Below are 19,106 nucleotides of genomic sequence, written 5' to 3'. Positions count from 1 at the left end.
CTCAGAACCCCTGACACGTGTGGTGGTGAGTGGGCTCCTTAGCCTCCTGATCACGTCTCACTGTGGAGGCTGTTGCGGATTGGAACTCTCCTAAATGCCTTTTATCTGGTAGAGAAGGTGTCCCTCTACCCCTGCCACTAGTTCATTTAAATATGAACTACATCGATGATTTTCAAATGTTAAACCTTAAAAACTTTGATTAATTTGGTTCAAGATTTAACATTTGAAAACCTTACACCAGTCCTAAACAAATACCATATGTTTTGCCTGATTTGTGGTAACTAATAGAGTACCACAAGTGTAATATATAGGAATGAAATTCACATTTTGAGATTTGATGATTGTTTATAGCCCTTGTCTCTACTGTTGAGGAACAGTTTTTTTTTTTCTATTTGTTGAACTCTTAGTGTAGGGTTCACCTTATGAGTATGAAGTAAACTGAAAGTAGATCATTGTAAAAACTAAGAGAATAAGAGAGGAAGGAGGAGGAAGGGTGGGAGCAGGGATGGGAGGGTGGGAAACATCACTATGTTCCTAAATCTGTGTATATGAATTACATGAAATTTGTTTACCTTAAAAAATTTACAAAAGAAAAACTTGCAAACAGTTCCCTACTTGATTATGATGTGATATATTATCCACATATTGTTCAATTCAGTTTACTAAAATTTAGTTTAAAATGTTGGCAGGTTACTCATGAGGGATACTGGCCTGTCGCTTGCTGGTTTGTCCTCTAATAATGTTTTTCTAGTTTTGGTAGCAGGGCAGTGCTGGCCTCATGAAGGAGTTGGGGAATATCCCCTCCTCTTGGATTTCTGGAGGAGTCTGTGTAGCACTCGTATTTTCCCCCCTTATCTATTTGATAGCATTCACAAATGAAGCCAGCTGGGCCTGCAGTTTTCTTTGTGAAAGGGTGTTAAAATACAAGCTCGATTCAATCAACAGATAAAGGTCTGTCCAGGTTATTTATTTCTTCCTAATGATTCCTGGTATGTATGTCTTTCAGCGGGTTTGTTCATTTCATTTCAGTTGTTGAAATTTTTTGGCATAAGATTATGCATAGCATTCCTTTAATGTCCTACTGCAATGCCAGTTTAGTCCTTCCTGAGATTGGAATTGTGTATTCTCTTTTCTAATCTGTCTGGTAAGAGATTTATCAATTTTATTTTCTTGAAGAGCCAACTTTTGGTTTCATTAGCATCACTACTTTTTACTATTTCATTGATTTCTGCAATGATAATGACTTAATTTCTTCTGCCTAATTTGTGTTTCATGTGCTTCTCTCTTTCTAGCTTCTTAAAGCTTACTTTGAGATCTTTCTTCTTTTACAATACAGGCATTTAATCCAGTGTATTTCTTTTTAAGTACTATTTTAGCTACAGTTCACAAATTTTGATTTGTCTTGACTTCATTTTTGTTATTTTTAGTAATTACTCTCTTGTTTAATATTATTTTCTTAATTCCTCTTTTGATTTATTTCTTTGGCCCATGGATTGTTTATTTTTTAATTTTTAATTTTTTTAATTTGTTTGATAGAGTTAGACAGTGAGAGAGAGAGACAAAGAGAAAGGTCTTCCTTCCATTGGTTCACCCCCCAAATGGCCGCTATGGCCGGAGCTGTGCCGAACTGAAGTCAGGAGCCAGGAGCTTCTTCTGAGTCTCCCACATGGGTGCAGGGGCCCAAAGACTTGGGCCATCTTCTACTGTTTTCCTGGGCCACAGCAGAGAGCTGGATCAGAAGAGGAGCAGCTGGGACTAGAACCAGTGCCCATATGGGATGCCGGTGCTTCAGGCCAGGACATTAACCCGCTGTGCCACAGCACTGGCCCCGGGGCTTTTTTTTAAAATATGATTTTGATGGTTAATTTTGTGACCCTTTCTACGTTGTCTGTAATTTCTGCACCTTTGTTTCCAAGTGAATCTATCTTCTGTCCCATGTTTTGCAGGTCAAAGATGAACAGCATCAGTGTTCTCTGGGGAACCTGAAGATCCCTCTCAGCCAGCTCCTTGCAAGCGATGACATGACCGTGAATCAGCGATTCCAGCTCAGTAATTCAGGTCCAAACAGCACTATAAAAATGAAGATTGCCCTCAGGGTATTGTATAGTCTTTTGCAATAAATACGTAATGGATGGGCAGGAAGTAGGTTGCTGGAAGCAATGCTTGTGGATGCTATCCAGTGTGGCAGATACCGCCCCAGGACAGGGTGCTGTGTGGTTACTGTCACCAACTCAGTGGTTCTGTTTCGGAGACTAGGAACTGCAGCAGAATGTTATCAGAATGTGGGGAGAGGTGATAAAGGCTGGACTCAAAAAACAAAAGTAGTATTTCCAGGTTGCTTGAATAGGCCCCAAATTATTCACTATTTTTGCCCAACTATGTTTTTTGTTTGTTTGTTTTTTGTTTTTTGTTTTTTTTTTTTTTAAGATGTATTTATTTGAAAGAGAGAGAGGTCTTCTATCCACTTGTTCACTGTGCAGATGGCCACAATGCCTGGAGCTGGGCTGATCCAAAGCCAGGAGCCTGGATTTCTTCTGGGTCTCCCACATGGGTGCAGGGGCCCAAAGACTTGGGGCATCTAGCACTGCTTTCGCAGGCACAATAGCAGGATCAGAAGTGCAGCAGCCAGGACTCGAACCAGCGCCCATATGGGATGCTGGCACTGCAGGCAGTGGCTTTACCTGCTACACCACAGTGCCATCCCCTGTGTTTCATCTTTTGATCCAGAAAATGTCACTATATATTACCAGAGTTTTCTACCAAGCTTGAATTTTCAAAGGTTGTTTAAGAGAGAATTTAACAAAGCTCTACTATAGTTGAAACTTACAAATACTTCTTTGTCCAAAATAGATCACAGTTCATTTGTAAATATTTAAGGAAATGTTGAAATAAAAATTGGCAAAAATATTGAAAAATGCTAAAACTCACTGATCAAAAAAATGCAAAAGAAAATGAGCCAACTTTGAAAAAAATTTTTAATTATACTGAAATACATTGTTTCCCTCTATAATACCTTTTGTTTTGGTTTGGTTTTGGTGTTTTTTTTTTTTTTTTTAACATTTATTTATTTGAGAGACAGAGTTACAGAGAGAGAGGTATCTTACATTCACTGGTTCATTCCCCAAATGTCCACAACAATCAGAGCTGGGCCAGGCCAAAGCCAGGTGCCAGGAGCTTCATCCGGGTCTCCCATGTGGGTGCAGAGACCCAAGCACTTGGACCATCCTCTGTTGCTTTCCCAGGCACATTAGCAGGGAGCTGGATCAGAAGTGGAGCCGCCAAGTATCGAACCAGCACTCATATGGGATGCTGGTGCTGCAAATGGTGGCTTAACCCACTGCACCACAGCACTGGCCCCTGAAAAAGCTATTTTAAACAGATTTAATCTGTCAAGCATGTAGTGGAAATGGTCTCCATGTCCTTGGCCAAGACAGGTGGTATTGGCATAACCCTTCAAGGAAACTTCTGCAAGCTGTAAATCCAAAGGCCGCTTAGATCGATGGGCCGTCTTCCAGATAGCTGACAGTTGGTAATAATACAAAACACAGGGACACAATGAACAGAAAGATGTTTGCTGCAGCTTTTTTTCATAAAAACAGAGAAAATCTTCAAGCTATCACAATAACCTAAGAGTGGAGACCCTGCTCACTGGCGTGTGGTGGAGACTCACGACGGCTTTCACATGCATCATATCTCAGACGTGTGGGTTGTGCGGGTTGTGCAGGCACCCCCACTCTATACTAATGCGTCATTGTTTGGGGGCTGATCTTGCTGGGTAATAGGAGCTCTGGACTTGCTTCGTTTCTCTGGGGGTGTTTACAGAAACCATCCAAGTAAAATAAGGAATCCAGTCTCCTGAAAAGAGCACGTGACTAAACGTGCTCTTCCCTTAAGAACACTCTCCCACATGCGAATGGAAGAGACTAAGGGAAGACACGAAAGTGGTGGACATGGTGGATGGATGAACAGAAGTGGCATTTTGATTACTTAAACTGTCCTTTGAACTTACTGTGATATGGTATTTCTGTAATAACCGGATAACTGAACAGATAGACTAAATTGTTTAGTATTTTCAGCCAAATTTTAAAGAAATGTTTGCAAATGAACACATCTAAATCTATTCAAGTATCAAAATATTATTAGTGTCACTAATTTTTTTTTTATTTCTACTTCTAGGTACTCCATCTTGAAAAGCAAGAAAGGTCTCCAGACTACCAACATTCGGCTCAAGTAAAACGACCCTCTGTTTCCAAAGAAGGGAGGAAAATGCCTGTCAAATCCCAGGTGTCTGTATCCTCCGGCACCGGTGGCAGCAGCACGGCTCCTTCCACTCCAGTCATTGGGGGTGGAGATAAGCCTGGTGTGGAAGACAAAGCCCAGCCCCCTGAAGCCAGCCCAACGGCCCCACGTGACTTGGGCCGAAGCTCCTCCAGCCTCCTGGCCTCTCCGAGCCATGTCTCAGCGAAGGAGCCCACCCCTAGCATAGCCTCAGATATATCATTGCCCATCGCCACCCAGGAGCTGCGGCAAAGACTGCGACAGCTCGAAAAGTAAATGCTCTTTGTGTAGTTGAACAAAACTAGGATATGTGCCCAGCCTACTGCAGGGGTGGGTCAATACAGAGTATGCATCCTGTGTACCGCAGGGGGGAAAATGGGGTTTTAAGTTAGCCAGAAGAACTTAGGGTCCTGTTTCTGTTTTGCCGAGTCTTTGACTTTCAAAATAGAACTTGCCATTTTATTAGGGCCCAATCCTTTAAAGATTACAAAAAGATGGAGTGACAGATTTTACCAACAGGAAAGGCAAGAAGCTGAGAGCTGTGAAGCTACTGTGTACCTCTGCTCCTGCTAGGAACAGGGACTCCACAGGGCCGACCTGCTGCCTTTTAACTGTGTGGCACGAAGGCTGGCAGAGGGGTGGCTTCTCTTTGTTGTACAATAGGCCCTGTTAGTTCATGTTTGATCAACATCCCTTACTTCTACCCAGTCCCTTTTTGTCTTTGGATGTTTGTGTTGACGTCTTATTTAAATCCCATGATCCACAGACCTGTTAATGAATTCTTCAGATAAAGAGGGAAGAAACAATCTGTGTTCATCACAAGCATCCCATGTTCACTTTTTCCTCTAGGTAGAAGGACAAAAACTGACCATCCTATTAGTTGTCAAAAGAGGGGTGTTGAGTAATAAAAATAGTCAAAGAATCAGGCAGAGCTGAAAGCCTGGCAATTAGAAAAGCACACAGCACACCAGGGTCTGCGGCGCGCACCTGCGAGGCCGCCTTTGATCCACACGGGGCTTTCTTCTTTCATACAATCTTGTGTCCATGATTTTGGAAAAGAGAAATCAGTCTCTTCCTTCTCACTTTCTTGAAGGAAATAGAACTGAAACAGGAGACCTAGATTTGGGGAGTAGCTGACGTGGTCTTGGGGAACACAGAGCAAGAAAGTTCATTGTCTTAAGATCCTGTGCTTCAACCCTGAGCAAAGAGAAGTTAAAGGAAGGGGTGATGCGCTCACCGAATGAAAACACAACGGCGACTTAGCAGACTGAGAAAGAACACAAAGATAGGTGGTGTCAGGCAGGAGCCGCCCAGCAGGGGCCACAGAACTGACGCTTGCATGGAGCAGACCACTGCGTCTCTTTTCCACTTGGCGCTCTCAATGCAAAGCTGTCAGTTTGAATGATTCAGTTATATCGAATCCTCACGTGAAATCTGAATTCAGCTTTATGCAGAATTTTCAAATTATGCTCAAGTTCTTGGGTAACTGAATTCTTTTTTGTCCACATGAGTTGAATTCTCTTACTATGTCCATCATACCAGTGGACCGCAGCTTTTTTGAGCTGTACCTCTGCTTTGTTTGCGTAGTGGGACGACCCTGGGGCAGTCTCCGCTGGGGCAGATCCAGCTGACCATCCGACACAGCTCACAGAGAAACAAGCTCATCGTGGTCGTCCACTCGTGCAGGTGAGTGGCCGCTGCCGACGTGCTGAGCGTGAACATTTAAGAAGACCAAAAAATACCTCCCTCTCGGCTTACCAACCTGATCGCTTAGGTTGCACTTTTCTATTACAAATGGCACTGCTGAAGGGTGCCAGGATTTGTCACGTGCCCGGTTCTCTGAGCAGTGTACAGGATACAAGGATACCCTCCCCCCACTGAGAACGCGTACCCCAGGATTTGTCACGTGCCCGGTTCTCTGAGCAGTGTACAGGATACAAGGATACCCTCCCCGCACTGAGAACGCGTACCAGAGCCTGAAGTCATTATGCCTGAATCTGCGAATTGTCTTGACTTTTGTGTTTGGGAGGAATGGGTTTTATCTCCAAGTACCAAAGAAAGCAAATATGGCAAGGATCCCAAGAGACTGGTGAGAATTCAGTCTAACAAGAAAGCTTAAGAATCTAGGATGAACTGTTTGAAGTATTGAAAATAAATGCAGGGGCCAGCGCCATGGCTCACTTGGTTAATCTTCCACCTGTGGCGCCAGCATCCCATATGGGTACCAGGTTCTAGTCCCAGTTGCTCCTCTTCCAGTCCAGCTCTCTGCTGTGGCCCGGGAGGGCAGTGGAGGATGGCCCAAGTGCTTGGGCCCTGTACCCCATGGGAGACCAGGAGAAGCACCTGGCTCCTGGCTTCAGATCAGCGTAGCTCCGGCCATAGCAGCCATTTGGGGAGTGAGCCAATGGAAGGAAGACCTTTCTCTCTGTCTCTCTCTCTCTCACTGTCTAACTCTATCTGTCAAATAAATTAAAAAAAAAAAAAGAAATGCAGTAACACTGAAGAGAATTTCTGAGAAAAGCATCTATAGTTCCACCACCCTAACAACCATACGTATAACTTAAACACATGCATGTACATCTGTGTTTTGCATTATGTTCTAGTCTATCTCTACAAGGCTATATTTTCTGTTACTATAATCCTAGGATATAATTGTTTTGTTCTTAAGTTATGTCATCAATATTTTCTACTGGATGAATAACTATTTTACTTGCTTTATGATACTCTGACCATTATAATTTATATAACACTCTCTGTTGTGGGATGTTTAGATTCTGTTACATGTAACATAATGAACAGGTTTCTCTTTATTGAATTATTTTTTGGGTTGTTTCCAGGAATAAATTTATTGGTTCAAAAGATCCAGAATGTTTATATGCTCATGACAGGTATTGCCCTAGTCTTTTTTTTTTTTTTTTTACAGGTAGAGTTAGAGAGAAAAGTCTTCCTTCTGTTGGTTCATCCCCCAGATGGCCACTACGGCCAGTGCCCTGCGCCAATCCAAAGCCAGGAGCCAGGTGCTTCCTCCTGGTCTCCCATGCGGGTGCAGGGCCCAAGCACTTGGGCCATCCTCCACTGCCCTCCCGGGCCACAGCAGAGAGCTGGCCTGGAAGAAGAGCAACCGAGACAGAATCTGGCGCCCCAACCAGGACTAGAACCCAGTGTGCCGGCACTGCAGGTGGAGGATTAGCCTAGTGAGCCGTGGCGCTGGCCTCCCTAGTCTTTTAAAGAATATATGGAGGGGCCAGCACCATGGCTTACTTGGTTAATCCTCCGCCTGTGGTGCCGGCATCCCATATGGGTGCTAGGTTCTGTCCCGACTGCTCCTCTTCCAGTCCAGCTCTCTGCTGTGGCCCGGGAAGGCAGTGGAGGATGGCCCAAGTGCTTTGGCCCCTATACCCATGTGGGAGACCAGAAAGAACCACTTGGCTCCTGGCTTTGGATTGGCGCAGTGCCGGCCATAGCGGCCATTTGGGGAGTGAACCCACGGAAGGAAGACCTTTTTCTCTCGGTTTCTCTCTCTCACTGTCTATATATGAATATATGGGGCAGGCATTGTGTCACAACAGGTTAAGCCACCACTTACAATGCTGGCACCCCATCTGATGCTTTTTCCAATCCAGCTCCCTGCTAACTCATGTGGGAAATCAGTGGATGATGGCCCAAGTGCCTGGGCCCTTGAACCCCACATGGGAAATGCAAAAGGAGTTCTAGGCCCTTAGCTTCAGCCTGGCCCAGCCTCTGGCTGTTACAGTCATTTTGGGAATAAACCAGCAGATGGAAAAGCATTACCTCTCTCTCTCTCTCTCACTCATTCTGCCTTTCAAATAAAGAAATAAATCTTAAAGAAAAAATACATGAGGGACTTCAAAAAGTTTGTGGAAAAAAAGAATTAAAAGATAATTTATTTTTGGTGCAAAGAATGTTGAAATCTGTGCATAGTATTTTTCATAATACACATTTTTCATGAACTTTTTGGAAACCCATTGTGTGCGTGGACCCCTTCTGTACCCTTATTGGGAGGAAACAGAAGTATTGTGGGGTCGGCGCCATGGCTTAACAGGCTAATCCTCCGCCTTGCGGCGCCGGCACACCGGGTTCTAGTCCCGATTGGGGCGCCGGATTCTATCCCGGTTGCCCCTCTTCCGGGCCAGCTCTCTGCTATGGCCCGGGAAGGCAGTGGAGGATGGCCCAAGTCCTTGGGCCCTGCACCTGCATGGGAGACCAGGAGAAGCACCTGGCTCCTGGCTTCGGATCAGCGAGATGTGCTGGCTACAGCGGCCATTGGAGGGTGAACCAACGGCAAAAAGGAAGAGCTTTTCTCTGTCTCTCTCTCTCACTGTCCACTCTGCCTGTCAAAAAAAAAAAAAAAAAAAAAAGTATTATGGAAAGGTAACGTAGTAATTTCTATACTAGAAGCAGAAAGTGAGGACTTAGAATGTTCTTGGAATCAAGAAATGGAGGCAAAAGTTGCCTCTGGCAAAAGCTGGTGAAAGAGAAATTTGAGTTGCCAGCAAGCTAATGTAGGGAGACAAAAATATGCCTCACAGGGCTGGTACTGTGGCTTAGTGGGTTGGACTTCGGCCTGCTGCACTGGCATCCCGTATGGGCGCCAGTTCAAGTCCCGGCTGCTCCTCTTCCAATCCAGCTCTCTGCTGGTGGCCTGAGAGAGCAGCATAGGATGGCCCAAGTGCTTGGGCCCCTGCACCCACATGGGAGACCCGGAGGAGGCTCCTGGCTCCTGGCTTCGGATCTGCCCAGCTCAAGCAGTTGCAGCCATTTGGGGAATGAACCAGTAGATGGAAGACTTTTCTGTCTGCCTCTCCCTCTCCCTCTCTCTCTCTCTCTCTCTCTCTAACTCTGCCTCTCAAATAAATAAATCTTTTAAAAAATGCTTCACAGTATTTGCTGTTCATTTGTTACTCCTTTTGGCTTCTCGGCGTTAAGATGACTCTAAAGTCAAACTTGATAAAGTACATTTGAATGTGATGCTAATTCTCTAACATCTGTCTTCTCTGGTTTGTGTTATCAGAAACCTCATTGCCTTTTCTGAAGATGGCTCTGATCCATATGTTCGCATGTATTTATTACCAGACAAAAGGAGGTCAGGCAGGAGGAAAACGCACGTGTCGAAGAAGACATTAAACCCAGTGTTTGATCAAAGGTACGATGTTTCATCCCGCGCAGAAGAGGTGGCATGGGTAAAATACATTAAGAAAGCTCCACGCAGTACCTTTGAGTGACTAAAGTGTGTAAATCAATGCGCTGTTGAGAAATATAAGTGGAAAACTCCACATTTAGTAAACACGTACTCGTTAAGATAAATAAGTAAGCATTCTGAATTTCTTGTCAAAGTGCTAAACATGATAAATCCAAATGGGGGCCCGTGCTTTGGCGTAGCGGGGGCCAGTTCGTGTCCTGGCTGCTCCACTTCTGATCCAGCTCTCTGCTGTGGCCTGGGAAAGCTGTGGAAGATGGCCCAGGTCCTTGGGCCCTGCACCTGGAAGAAGCTCCCAGCTGATCGGCTCAGCTCCAGCCATGGTGGCCATCTGGGGAGTGAACCAGCGGATGGAAGACCTCTCTCTCTCTCTCTCTCTCTGTCTCTCTCTCTCTCTGCCTCTGCCTCTGCCTCTGCCTCTGCCTCTCTGTAACTCTGCATTTCAAATAAGTAAATAAAATCTTTAAAAAAAAAAGTAATAAAAATAAACATTCCAAATGTAAACTGTGGACAGGTAGGCTAGTGATTAAATAAAGATCAGATTATTGGTCGCCCTGAAGAACTTTCATTTTAGGGAGTTATGGCTGCCGATACTTTGTTATAAATTGAAACTGAGAATCTAAGGATACATATATTTTGGGGAGGGCATTTGATGCAGCAGTTAAATGCTCCTTGGGATGCCTGCATCAGATAGAGTGTGGGTTCACGTGGAGGCTCTACTTCTGATTCCACCTTCTTGCCTGGGTTCACGTCGAGGCTCTACTTCTGATTCCACCTTCTTGCTAATGTGCACCCTGGAAGACAGCAGGGGATGGCTCACATGCTTGGGTTCCCATCACCCTCATGGGGAACCTGAATTGTGGTTCTTGGCGCTAGCTCCAGCCCCTCCTGCTCCAACCAATGCAGGCATCTGGGGAGTGAACCAGCAGATAGAAGTTCTCTATCTAAAAAATTCAAGAAAAAATTAGGTCTCAGAGGACCTTTACCTTTCTGTGAAGCTACTGTCACATGATAATTGTTTTGAATTGGAGATAGTAGGATATGGCCTAAAGATTAGGCAAGATGAAGTGCCGGCATCCCATATGGGTGCCAGTTCGAGACCCGGCTGCTCCTCTTCTGATCCAGCTCTCTGCTATGGCCTGGGAAAGCAGCAGAAGATGGCCCAGGTCCTTGGGCCCCTGTACCCACATGGGAGACCCGGAAGAAACTCCTGGCTCCCGGCTTCAGATCGGCTCAGCTCCGGTCGTTGTGGCCATCTAGAGAGTGAACCAGCAGATGGAAGACCTCTCTCTCTGTCTCTACCTCTCTCTCTAACTCTGTCTTTCAAATAAATAAAATAAATCTTAAAAAAAAAAAAAGATTAGGCAAGAGCAATCGTAAAGCCTAGGTGAGGAAACTACTCTGGATTTGAGAATTCCGTCCCACAGTGTGACTCCTATGAAGAATCAGACACGCAAGTTCCAAAAACACTCCTCACTCAAGAGTCAGGGAGCCATGCACAGAGGGATCCAGACGTTTCTAGGATGCCAGAGTCTTCTCTTCTGTTTTGGAAATAACAGGCAAAAAATGGCTTTTGAGTCTTCATGAAATGCTAGATCAAAACCAGAAGAGCTCAATTTTACAATAAAAATAACATTTGGAATAGTCTCAGGAGAAGAAATGCCATTTTTAGTTATAAGAAAGTTTGGGGCCAGCACTGTGGCGTTGCAGGTAAAGCCTGCAAGGCTGACATCCCATGTGGGTGCCAGTTCATGTCCCTGCTGCTCCACTTCTCATCCAGCTCCCTGTTAATGTGCCTGGGAAAGCAGCAGAGGAGGGCCCCAAGTGTTTGGGCCCCTGCACCCGTGTGGGAGACCCGGAGGAAGCTCCAGGCTCCTGGGTTTGGTCTGGCCCAGCCCAGACCACTGTGGCCATTTGGAGAGGGAAACAGCAGATGGAAGATCTCTGTCCCTCCCTCCTCCTCTGTAACTCTCACTTTCAAGTAAGTAAATAAATCTTAAAAAAAAAAAAAAAAAGTACAGGAAAAGTACGGAGGAAGTAAAGTGGATTCTGTTTCTGCTTCAGCTTTGATTTCAGCGTCTCGTTACCCGAGGTGCAGAGGAGAACCCTGGACGTGGCTGTGAAGAACAGTGGCGGCTTCTTGTCCAAAGACAAAGGGCTTCTTGGCAAAGTAAGTTTTTAAAACATCCTTAACTGTACCCTACTGTTTGTAACAAGTAGGCATTGTGCTGACTGTCAGGCTCTCTAGATCATACCTGCCTATGTGGAAAGCAGAGCTCGCAGGCTGCGTGTGTGTAAGACAGTGGGCTGAGAAGGCGCCCGGCTCAGCCGTGGGTGTAGTCTGCAGATGTTGTCATTGTTTTCACACACTCCTATTACTGGCTTTTTTTTTTTTTTTTTTTTTTTTTTTTTTTTTGACAGGCAGAGTGGACAGTGAGAGAGAGATGAGAGAGAAAGGTCTTCCGTTTGCCGTTGGTTCACCCTCCAATGGCCTCTGCGGTAGGCGCGCTGCGGCCGGCGCACCACGCTGATCCGATGGCAGGAGCCAGGTGCTAATCCTGGTCTCCCATGGGGTGCAGGGCCCAAGCACTTGGGCCATCCTCCACTGCACTCCCTGGCCACAGCAGAGAGCTGGCCTGGAAGAGGGGCAACCGGGACAGAATCCGGTGCCCCGACCAGGACTAGAACCCGGTGTGCCGGCGCCGCAAGGCGGAGGATTAGCCTAGTGAGCCGGGGCGCTGGCCTATTACTGGCTTCTATATCATACTAAAGCTATGGACTCTTAGTGGAGAAAAGGTAGATTTTTTTAGATTTTTGTTCAAATATTACATTGAAGGAAAACAGAAAGGAAACTCATTCTCTTACAGTTCCACCTCTTCAGCCTACCACGCTGTTCTTTTTCTGACAAATCATTGATTTTGTTGCTCTGAATTTCTTCTAGTCTTAGTCCGTATTCACATTTAACTTTCGCATAGGCTTCTTCTCCCTCAGTGGCGTGCACGCAGGTTCAGCGAGGGCAGAGGAGTTGTGACGTCAGACGACGCTCGGCGGCAGCAGCCGGAGGCTCCTCCTCGTCAGCAGCCACGCCGCCGTGAATGTGCAGCTCAGCCCAGGCCCCTCAGTCTCAGCGATGTTCATGCTGGGTTTTCAGATTGCTGCGTAGACAGGGATCTTTTAGATGTAATCATTGATAGCTGAATCATAGGGCAAGAAGTTTCAAAACACGAGAGCCACAGGAAAGCAGAGTCCACGTTGCCAGAGTAGAGCAGGAAGAGATCAGAGAGATCGGAAGTGGTAGAAGATCTAAGGGAAGCACTTCAGCCTGCTTTCCCAAACCACTTTTTGTTTGTTTTAATAATCCACAGGTGCTGGTTGCCCTGGCATCGGAAGACCTTGCCAAAGGCTGGACCCGATGGTGAGTGCCCCCCCCCCAGGTCTGTGCAGCAATAAAGACAGACACCCCCTGGCGAATGCCGGACCACTTTGCAAACCTGCCCTGTGTCTGCCACCATCTTTCTGTGCTCCCACAGGTATGACCTCACAGAAGACGGGGGGAGACCACAGGTGGTAACGTAGCCGCACCGGACGTGAGGCACCCTCCTTGGTGTGTTGCGCGCCTCTGCTCAGAACACAGCCCTCTCACAGACAAACCAACATTATTTTTATAGTTTCATGTATTCAGTTATACATACCTTAATAGTTTTATAGAACTGTTGCCATACGAGGCAAATCTGGCCAACATTATCATGAAATTTTGTTTGTTAAATTTCCTTTATGATTTCACCAGTTATGACATTGTGCAATAGGATAGTAGTTACTTGTGTTATGTAAACTGTGTCCGTTGTATCTAAGGAAACGTATATATGTACACGCTTTATTGTTGCCTTGTTTTGTATATCACTGAGGTGTACTATGCCATGTAAATAGACTCTATTTTTTATAATCTCTACATGCTGATTTGAATTCAGAAGAAAATGGATCAAGGAAATATATATTTTCTTCTAAAACTTATTAAATTCTTGTGACAAATAATCATTTTCATCTTTGCACAAAAAGTTCTCTGACAGTGACCTATTTTGTGGTGTTTCTTTCTAAATAGAAAAACTTCAAGATTATTAATATTCGTATATTTCTGCCCATTATGAATGATAAAGTATTCAAAATATTAACATTTTCATAAATATATAGATGTATTATTGAGAAATCAGTTGAAGGGCTTCTAAGGAAAATGTTTAATAACTGAGTAATATAAAGTATTAAGAGAGTTGTCATGGTTTATAAACCTTAATGTACTAATCTGATATTTCTTACATACAATGAAATGTCTTAAGTTTATTTTTAATTGGTTATTGTAACTTATTCATGAAATAGTGCACAGATACACACATTATACTTTTCCTTAAATATAGGGGAACAGGCTTTCAATGTTAGCAATTAAGCTATTGTCGGTCATGAGCTGTGTTCATTTCTAGTGTTTTCCAACCCAGAAAGAGAGCTGCATGATGTTGTTCTGAAGGCGAAGTGGGTCAGGGCGAGTGGATAGGATATTGCACTACAAACTAATAGCTCATTCACTCCCCTGCTACTGTGAGGAGAACCTAGTTGTACATCATACATAGGATGTGTCATCTTTGAAGTGGAGCGTGGTGCCATCCTGCCGATGCATGGGCCCCTGCAAGAACCCAGGGGTTTGACCCAGCGGCCAAGGGTTTTAAGTAACCCTTCATGGGATTCCTCACTTTAAGCCATGACTGACTTTAATAATGGGGTGTGGTTATACAATTTTTATTTTGAGATCGTTTTTCCTTTCTAGACTGTTAACAGCATGTTTTGTATACTTAAGAATACCCCAGACCTCTTGTGAGGTGAGGCTGCCTGGCAGTGTCGTGAGCTATGCATGTCTATAAACAAAGTGTGCACATATGCAGGAAGGTTTTTCCGTGTCTGTTTTAAGCTGTGTGATGAAAATAGCCATGAGAACATTCTAAACTATGTATCCACGTCCCGGGGAACATGTAGCTTTGTAACTGAAATTGGAGATGTAACTGAGGGACACTCCTATGACCAAACATACCAAAGTGCCTATGGTGGATGCTGGTGGTTATTTCTACACTCTCCTCCCTGGCAGCAGATTTCCATTTTATGTCAGTTTCTAGCTTACACTTTGAACCATGTGTTTATTTATAGGCAGTTGATAGCTTCACAACACATTTCATGTTAATCATAAAGACCAGTACAATCTCACCGTCTCCTGTTTAATGACACTTTATCCTGAGGCCACTTTCTAAATAATTTCCTATAAGTGTATAGAGTTGATCATTCTAGGGGGAAGTTGGTGGATTTGTTGCACATACATATGAACCTGTATGCACACAAAACATTTAAGGTATTTCAGTAGCATGAGAAAGACAAGTAATAGCTTGTCAAATCTAACTGCTTACCCACGCTATTGGACTTTTTGAAGGTTTGTTTTTTTTTTTTTAATGAGGTCTCTCGAAGGGCTTCAGTCACTATCTATAAAAGCGGAGAAACACTTGCTAGACTTTCACCATGCCAGTACTTATCAGCATCCCAAACATCTGGGTTTGACACCCCTCTACTTAATCTGTTCAGTGTGTATTCTACTTACAGGGATGCTTTACTTACGCAATCAGGCAAAACAAATACAACTGCAGGTACGAAGCCCACGGGAAGCCAGTTTAGTAGCACAGTGCACTGACCTCTGACACTCCGAGGTTGGGAGGGCCTCTCAGGGGTTGCACACAAGGTTCCCACCTGCAGGTCTGAGGCCTCTGGTGGCTCTCTCCGTTCTCTGAACAGAAGGAACGAAAGGGGATGACTCCAAGGCACTGGAGCCCTCCCAGATGAGCCCTCCCTTTGTATTGTGTGGGGATGGTTTAGAATTACCTTCAAGGCCATACTCTCAGCACTCCAGGATCCTAATGGTGAACACACTCTCAAGTTGTTCTCAAAATGCTGATTTTTAGTTTTAATAACCAACTTATCTAGGAAAAGAGAACTTTAACTTGTCACTTTAAGCCAAACCAATGGAGGAAAATTAACTGAGACAAATCGGAAGGGCAGCTCTGTTAGCTCGTATGTGTGGGTTGCTTTTCCTGTGCCTTAAAGTCCAAAGGTGTTGTTTTCAAGTGTCAGACTAAAACAGAAGAAGCCTTGTAGCTCTATTTGCCACAATTTATATTCTGTACTATAATTCCTTTTACAGATATTCTTTGTCAAGCTGTCAGTCCTTTTTCAAGAACCTAAGCCAAATGCGAATCATTGTGTATAGCTGTGCGTTTATTCTCCGGTTGCTACATTAAATCCAGTTCTTGCTGGATCGCCCACTGCACATGGAGAACAGCAGAGGGTTGTTTTTTGTTTTTTGTTTTTTTTTTTAATTATAGAATGTCTTTTTTGGTCAACTAATTTTACATGACAGTGCACGTATTTATTCAATAAAACTTTTATGTTAGCTCAATTGTGCTTTGTTTCTCCTTTGTCTTTCAAAAATGAAATTTTTAGTGTGGAACCAGATAATTTAGAAAACAGGTACAGTATACTATTTGTACTTGTTGTGTGTGAATTCTCCCATGTTTCAGAGCACCTACATCAGATCACTTGATACAGATCCTTTGTTCCCATCTCAGTGTGACTCTGCCTAGCCCCTCAGGCTGGGGTTTTGAGAACCGCTCTTGGAGGGTCAATGATGAGTACAACAGCCGGACTTCAAGGAGACTGTAACCAGAGCACGGAGAAGTCGGGAGACAAGCTGCTGCCGCCGTCCGGGTCCGAAGCTTGAGCAGATGGAGGGGGAAAGCTAGAGGCGTTCATCACTGTCTCAGTCCATTCCTCGTGATCGCGGTAGACCTGAGCCGGCGCTTGGTCCGCTTTCTCCTGGCCTCTCAGCTTTAGCACTGGTTACTCCCTGTCTGTGTGTGTGCTGGAGGCCGGGAGCGCCTGAGCCGCCTCTGAGTTCTGGGAGTACAGTATCTCCCCTGCACCTGTTGTCTGAGTCCAAGTCTCTGCTTCCCAGCAGTCAGCGCCTGGTCTCCAGCCTTTACCCCTGCTCCCCCGCCTCCCAGCGGCGTTTCTGTGCGCAGATCCTAACTCATCACCCCACTGTCTTCCATGGCTCTTAGAGTAAGGACAGGGGTCACAAGGCCCTGAGACCTCCCCAGCCATATTTCCTCCCACTGTACCTCTTCCCCCTTCTGCTTCAGCTCCAGGATCTTCCTCTGCGTTCCTCGGACTCCCCCATGCTCCCATCAGCTGGCTCACGTCCACTCCACTCCACTGCACCTCCCAGCCTCCAGGGGTTTCCTCAGTGTCTTCACCAGCACCACTACCCAGATCTGGTCTTCCCGCCATAGCTCTCAGCACCAGTGACTTTGAGTCATCACACTTCACGTAGTTGCACTTTTTTTTTTTTTTTTAACTTTCCTGCCTAAGCCATAAACTCACAAAGATTATGTGAGAGTTATTTTTTTTTTTTTTTTTTTTGCTGATGGCTTTTCTTGGCACATAGTTAATGAGCCAAGCATCTGTTAAGTGAATGACGCATGAAGTTTGGCAGACCATAAAAAGTACCATTCATTGATTTTAATAGATTTCCTCTCAAAGATGCTTATTGACAGTCTTTAGTGAAGACTAAAGGTGCTGGTGAGCATAACAAAGAATACTGCTAAGGGGAAGCGTGTGGCCTAGCATTTAGAGTGATGGTTGGGATGCCTGCATCTCCTACCACACAGCACCTGACTTCAGTATCCGCCTCTGACCAGTGATTCCAGCTTCCTGTTAGTGCAGCACTGATGGCTCAGGGAGTTGGTCTCCTGCCACCCACCTGGGACACCCGGATTGAGTTCCTGGCCCTATGCTTCCAAACCAGCCTTTTGCTAATGTGTACCCTGAGAGGTAAGGAGGTGATGGTCCAAGTGGCTGGACACCTGCCACTTACAGGAAAGACCTGGATTGAATTCCAGGTTCTTGGCTTCAGCTTGACCCACACTTGGCTGTTGCAGTCATTTGGGGATGAACCAGTGGGTGAAAGATTGTATGTGTGAATGCATGCCTTTCAAATAAGTAAAATAATAAGAATTTTATAAGGACTCCCAGTCTCATCACTGGTTGGTGTGGTGATTCTGGGCAAGCAGGAAGTAAAGGCTAAGGCAGAGGTGCGAGCTGCCTGCTGGAATGTTGAAGGCATACCGTGACACGCACACAGAGTCCCTCAGTAAAGCACGGAAAACTAACTGGTCAGAATATTTAAACAAATCTGTGAAACCTCAGAGATAGCCTATGGCAAAGTATACACCTTTTAGAGAATTAATCCATGAAAGTTGAACAAAAAAGCAGCAACAACAAACCTCACCAACAACAAAGCCCAGAAGGAAGAAGAGGGATCTTATTTACAGAGCTACCACACTATATATAATTTTTTTTAATTTTAACTTGTTTGAGAGGCAGAGAGAGAACTCTCACCCACTGATTCCTTACCCCATGACAAGTCTGGCTGGGCCAGACTAAAGCTGGTAGCTGGGAACTCAGCCCAGATCTACATCGTTGGCAGTAACCCAGCTACTTGAGCCATCACCACTGCCTGCCAAGCTTTGTGTTACCAGGAACCTAGAATCAGGAGTCAGGGGTGGAAAACAAACCTAGGTGCTCCAATGTTAATGGGATGCAGGGATCTTAGTCTCTAGCCAAACACCTGTCTAGTTTTCAACCCCCAAATCACGATATGTAATAGCAAAATGGTATAAGTAGTAAATAATAAAATATAGATCATTCATGGCTAGGGGTTTGCAGGGAGTGGATGGGGTGGGAACATTCTGAAACAGTCTCTAAGAAAGTCCAGATAGGGGCCAGTGCTGTGGCTTTGCGGATAAAGCCGCTGCCTGCAGTGCCAGCAGACCATATGGGTGCCGGTTCAAGTCCCGGCCGCTCCACTTCCGATGCAGCTCTCTGCTATGGCCTGAGAAAGCAGTAGAAGATGACCCAAGTCCATGGTCCCCTGCACCCACATGGGAGACCCGGAAGAAGCTTCTGGCTCCTTAGTTCAGATCGGCTCAGCCCTGGCCGTTGTGGCTAATTGGAGAGTGAACCAGCGAATGGAAGACCTCTCTCTCTCTCTCTCTCTGCCTCTCCTTCTCTCTCTGTGTAGCTCTTTCAAATAAATAAATCTTTTTTAAAAAAAAGTCCAGATGTTGGAGTTAAAGCAAAACAAGATCATAAATCAGCTATTACATGTAAGTCTTAAAAAAATAAAACTATAAAGAATTAAAGGAAAATTAGAAGGATGTTTAACCATAATTGAGGCTATTGATAAAGAAAAATTAACAAAAATAATAAATAGAAATTTTGGGGTTTGAAGTACAGTCAATGGAATGCAAAATTCACTAGGGGAGTTCAGCAATAAATTTGAGCTGACAGAGGAAAGAATCAACAAACTACGTCAATGGAGGTGATCTACGCCGAGGAACTTAAAGAATGAAGGAAAATGGGCCGGGCACCAGCACACATGGGAGTTCCAGAAAAGCAAAGGGGATGAAATAATGGGCAAAACCTCACACACTGGCATGGAAAATGTTACACATGAAGGAAGTTCAAG

At 44.8% G+C, this 19,106-nt stretch overlaps 1 protein-coding gene across 1 annotated transcript in view; it reads left to right on the top strand.

Moving 5' to 3' along the window:
• Nucleotides 1–15,510, top strand: part of ESYT2 (extended synaptotagmin 2) — a 108,423-nt gene extending 92,913 nt beyond the window's left edge. The window contains exons 16-22 of the mRNA XM_062192936.1: nucleotides 1,947–2,096; nucleotides 4,177–4,550; nucleotides 5,866–5,964; nucleotides 9,311–9,442; nucleotides 11,561–11,666; nucleotides 12,862–12,911; nucleotides 13,027–15,510. Of these exons, the coding sequence (XP_062048920.1) occupies nucleotides 1,947–2,096; nucleotides 4,177–4,550; nucleotides 5,866–5,964; nucleotides 9,311–9,442; nucleotides 11,561–11,666; nucleotides 12,862–12,911; nucleotides 13,027–13,072 (957 nt within the window). The 3' untranslated portion in view covers nucleotides 13,073–15,510. The remainder of the gene's footprint in view (nucleotides 1–1,946; nucleotides 2,097–4,176; nucleotides 4,551–5,865; nucleotides 5,965–9,310; nucleotides 9,443–11,560; nucleotides 11,667–12,861; nucleotides 12,912–13,026) is intronic.
• The last annotated feature ends 3,596 nt before the right edge of the window (nucleotides 15,511–19,106 follow it).

This window comes from Lepus europaeus, chromosome 5 (assembly GCF_033115175.1).
Source record: "Lepus europaeus isolate LE1 chromosome 5, mLepTim1.pri, whole genome shotgun sequence".
Lineage (NCBI taxonomy): Eukaryota > Metazoa > Chordata > Mammalia > Lagomorpha > Leporidae > Lepus > Lepus europaeus.
This window is presented reverse-complemented; position numbering and strand designations above follow the sequence as displayed.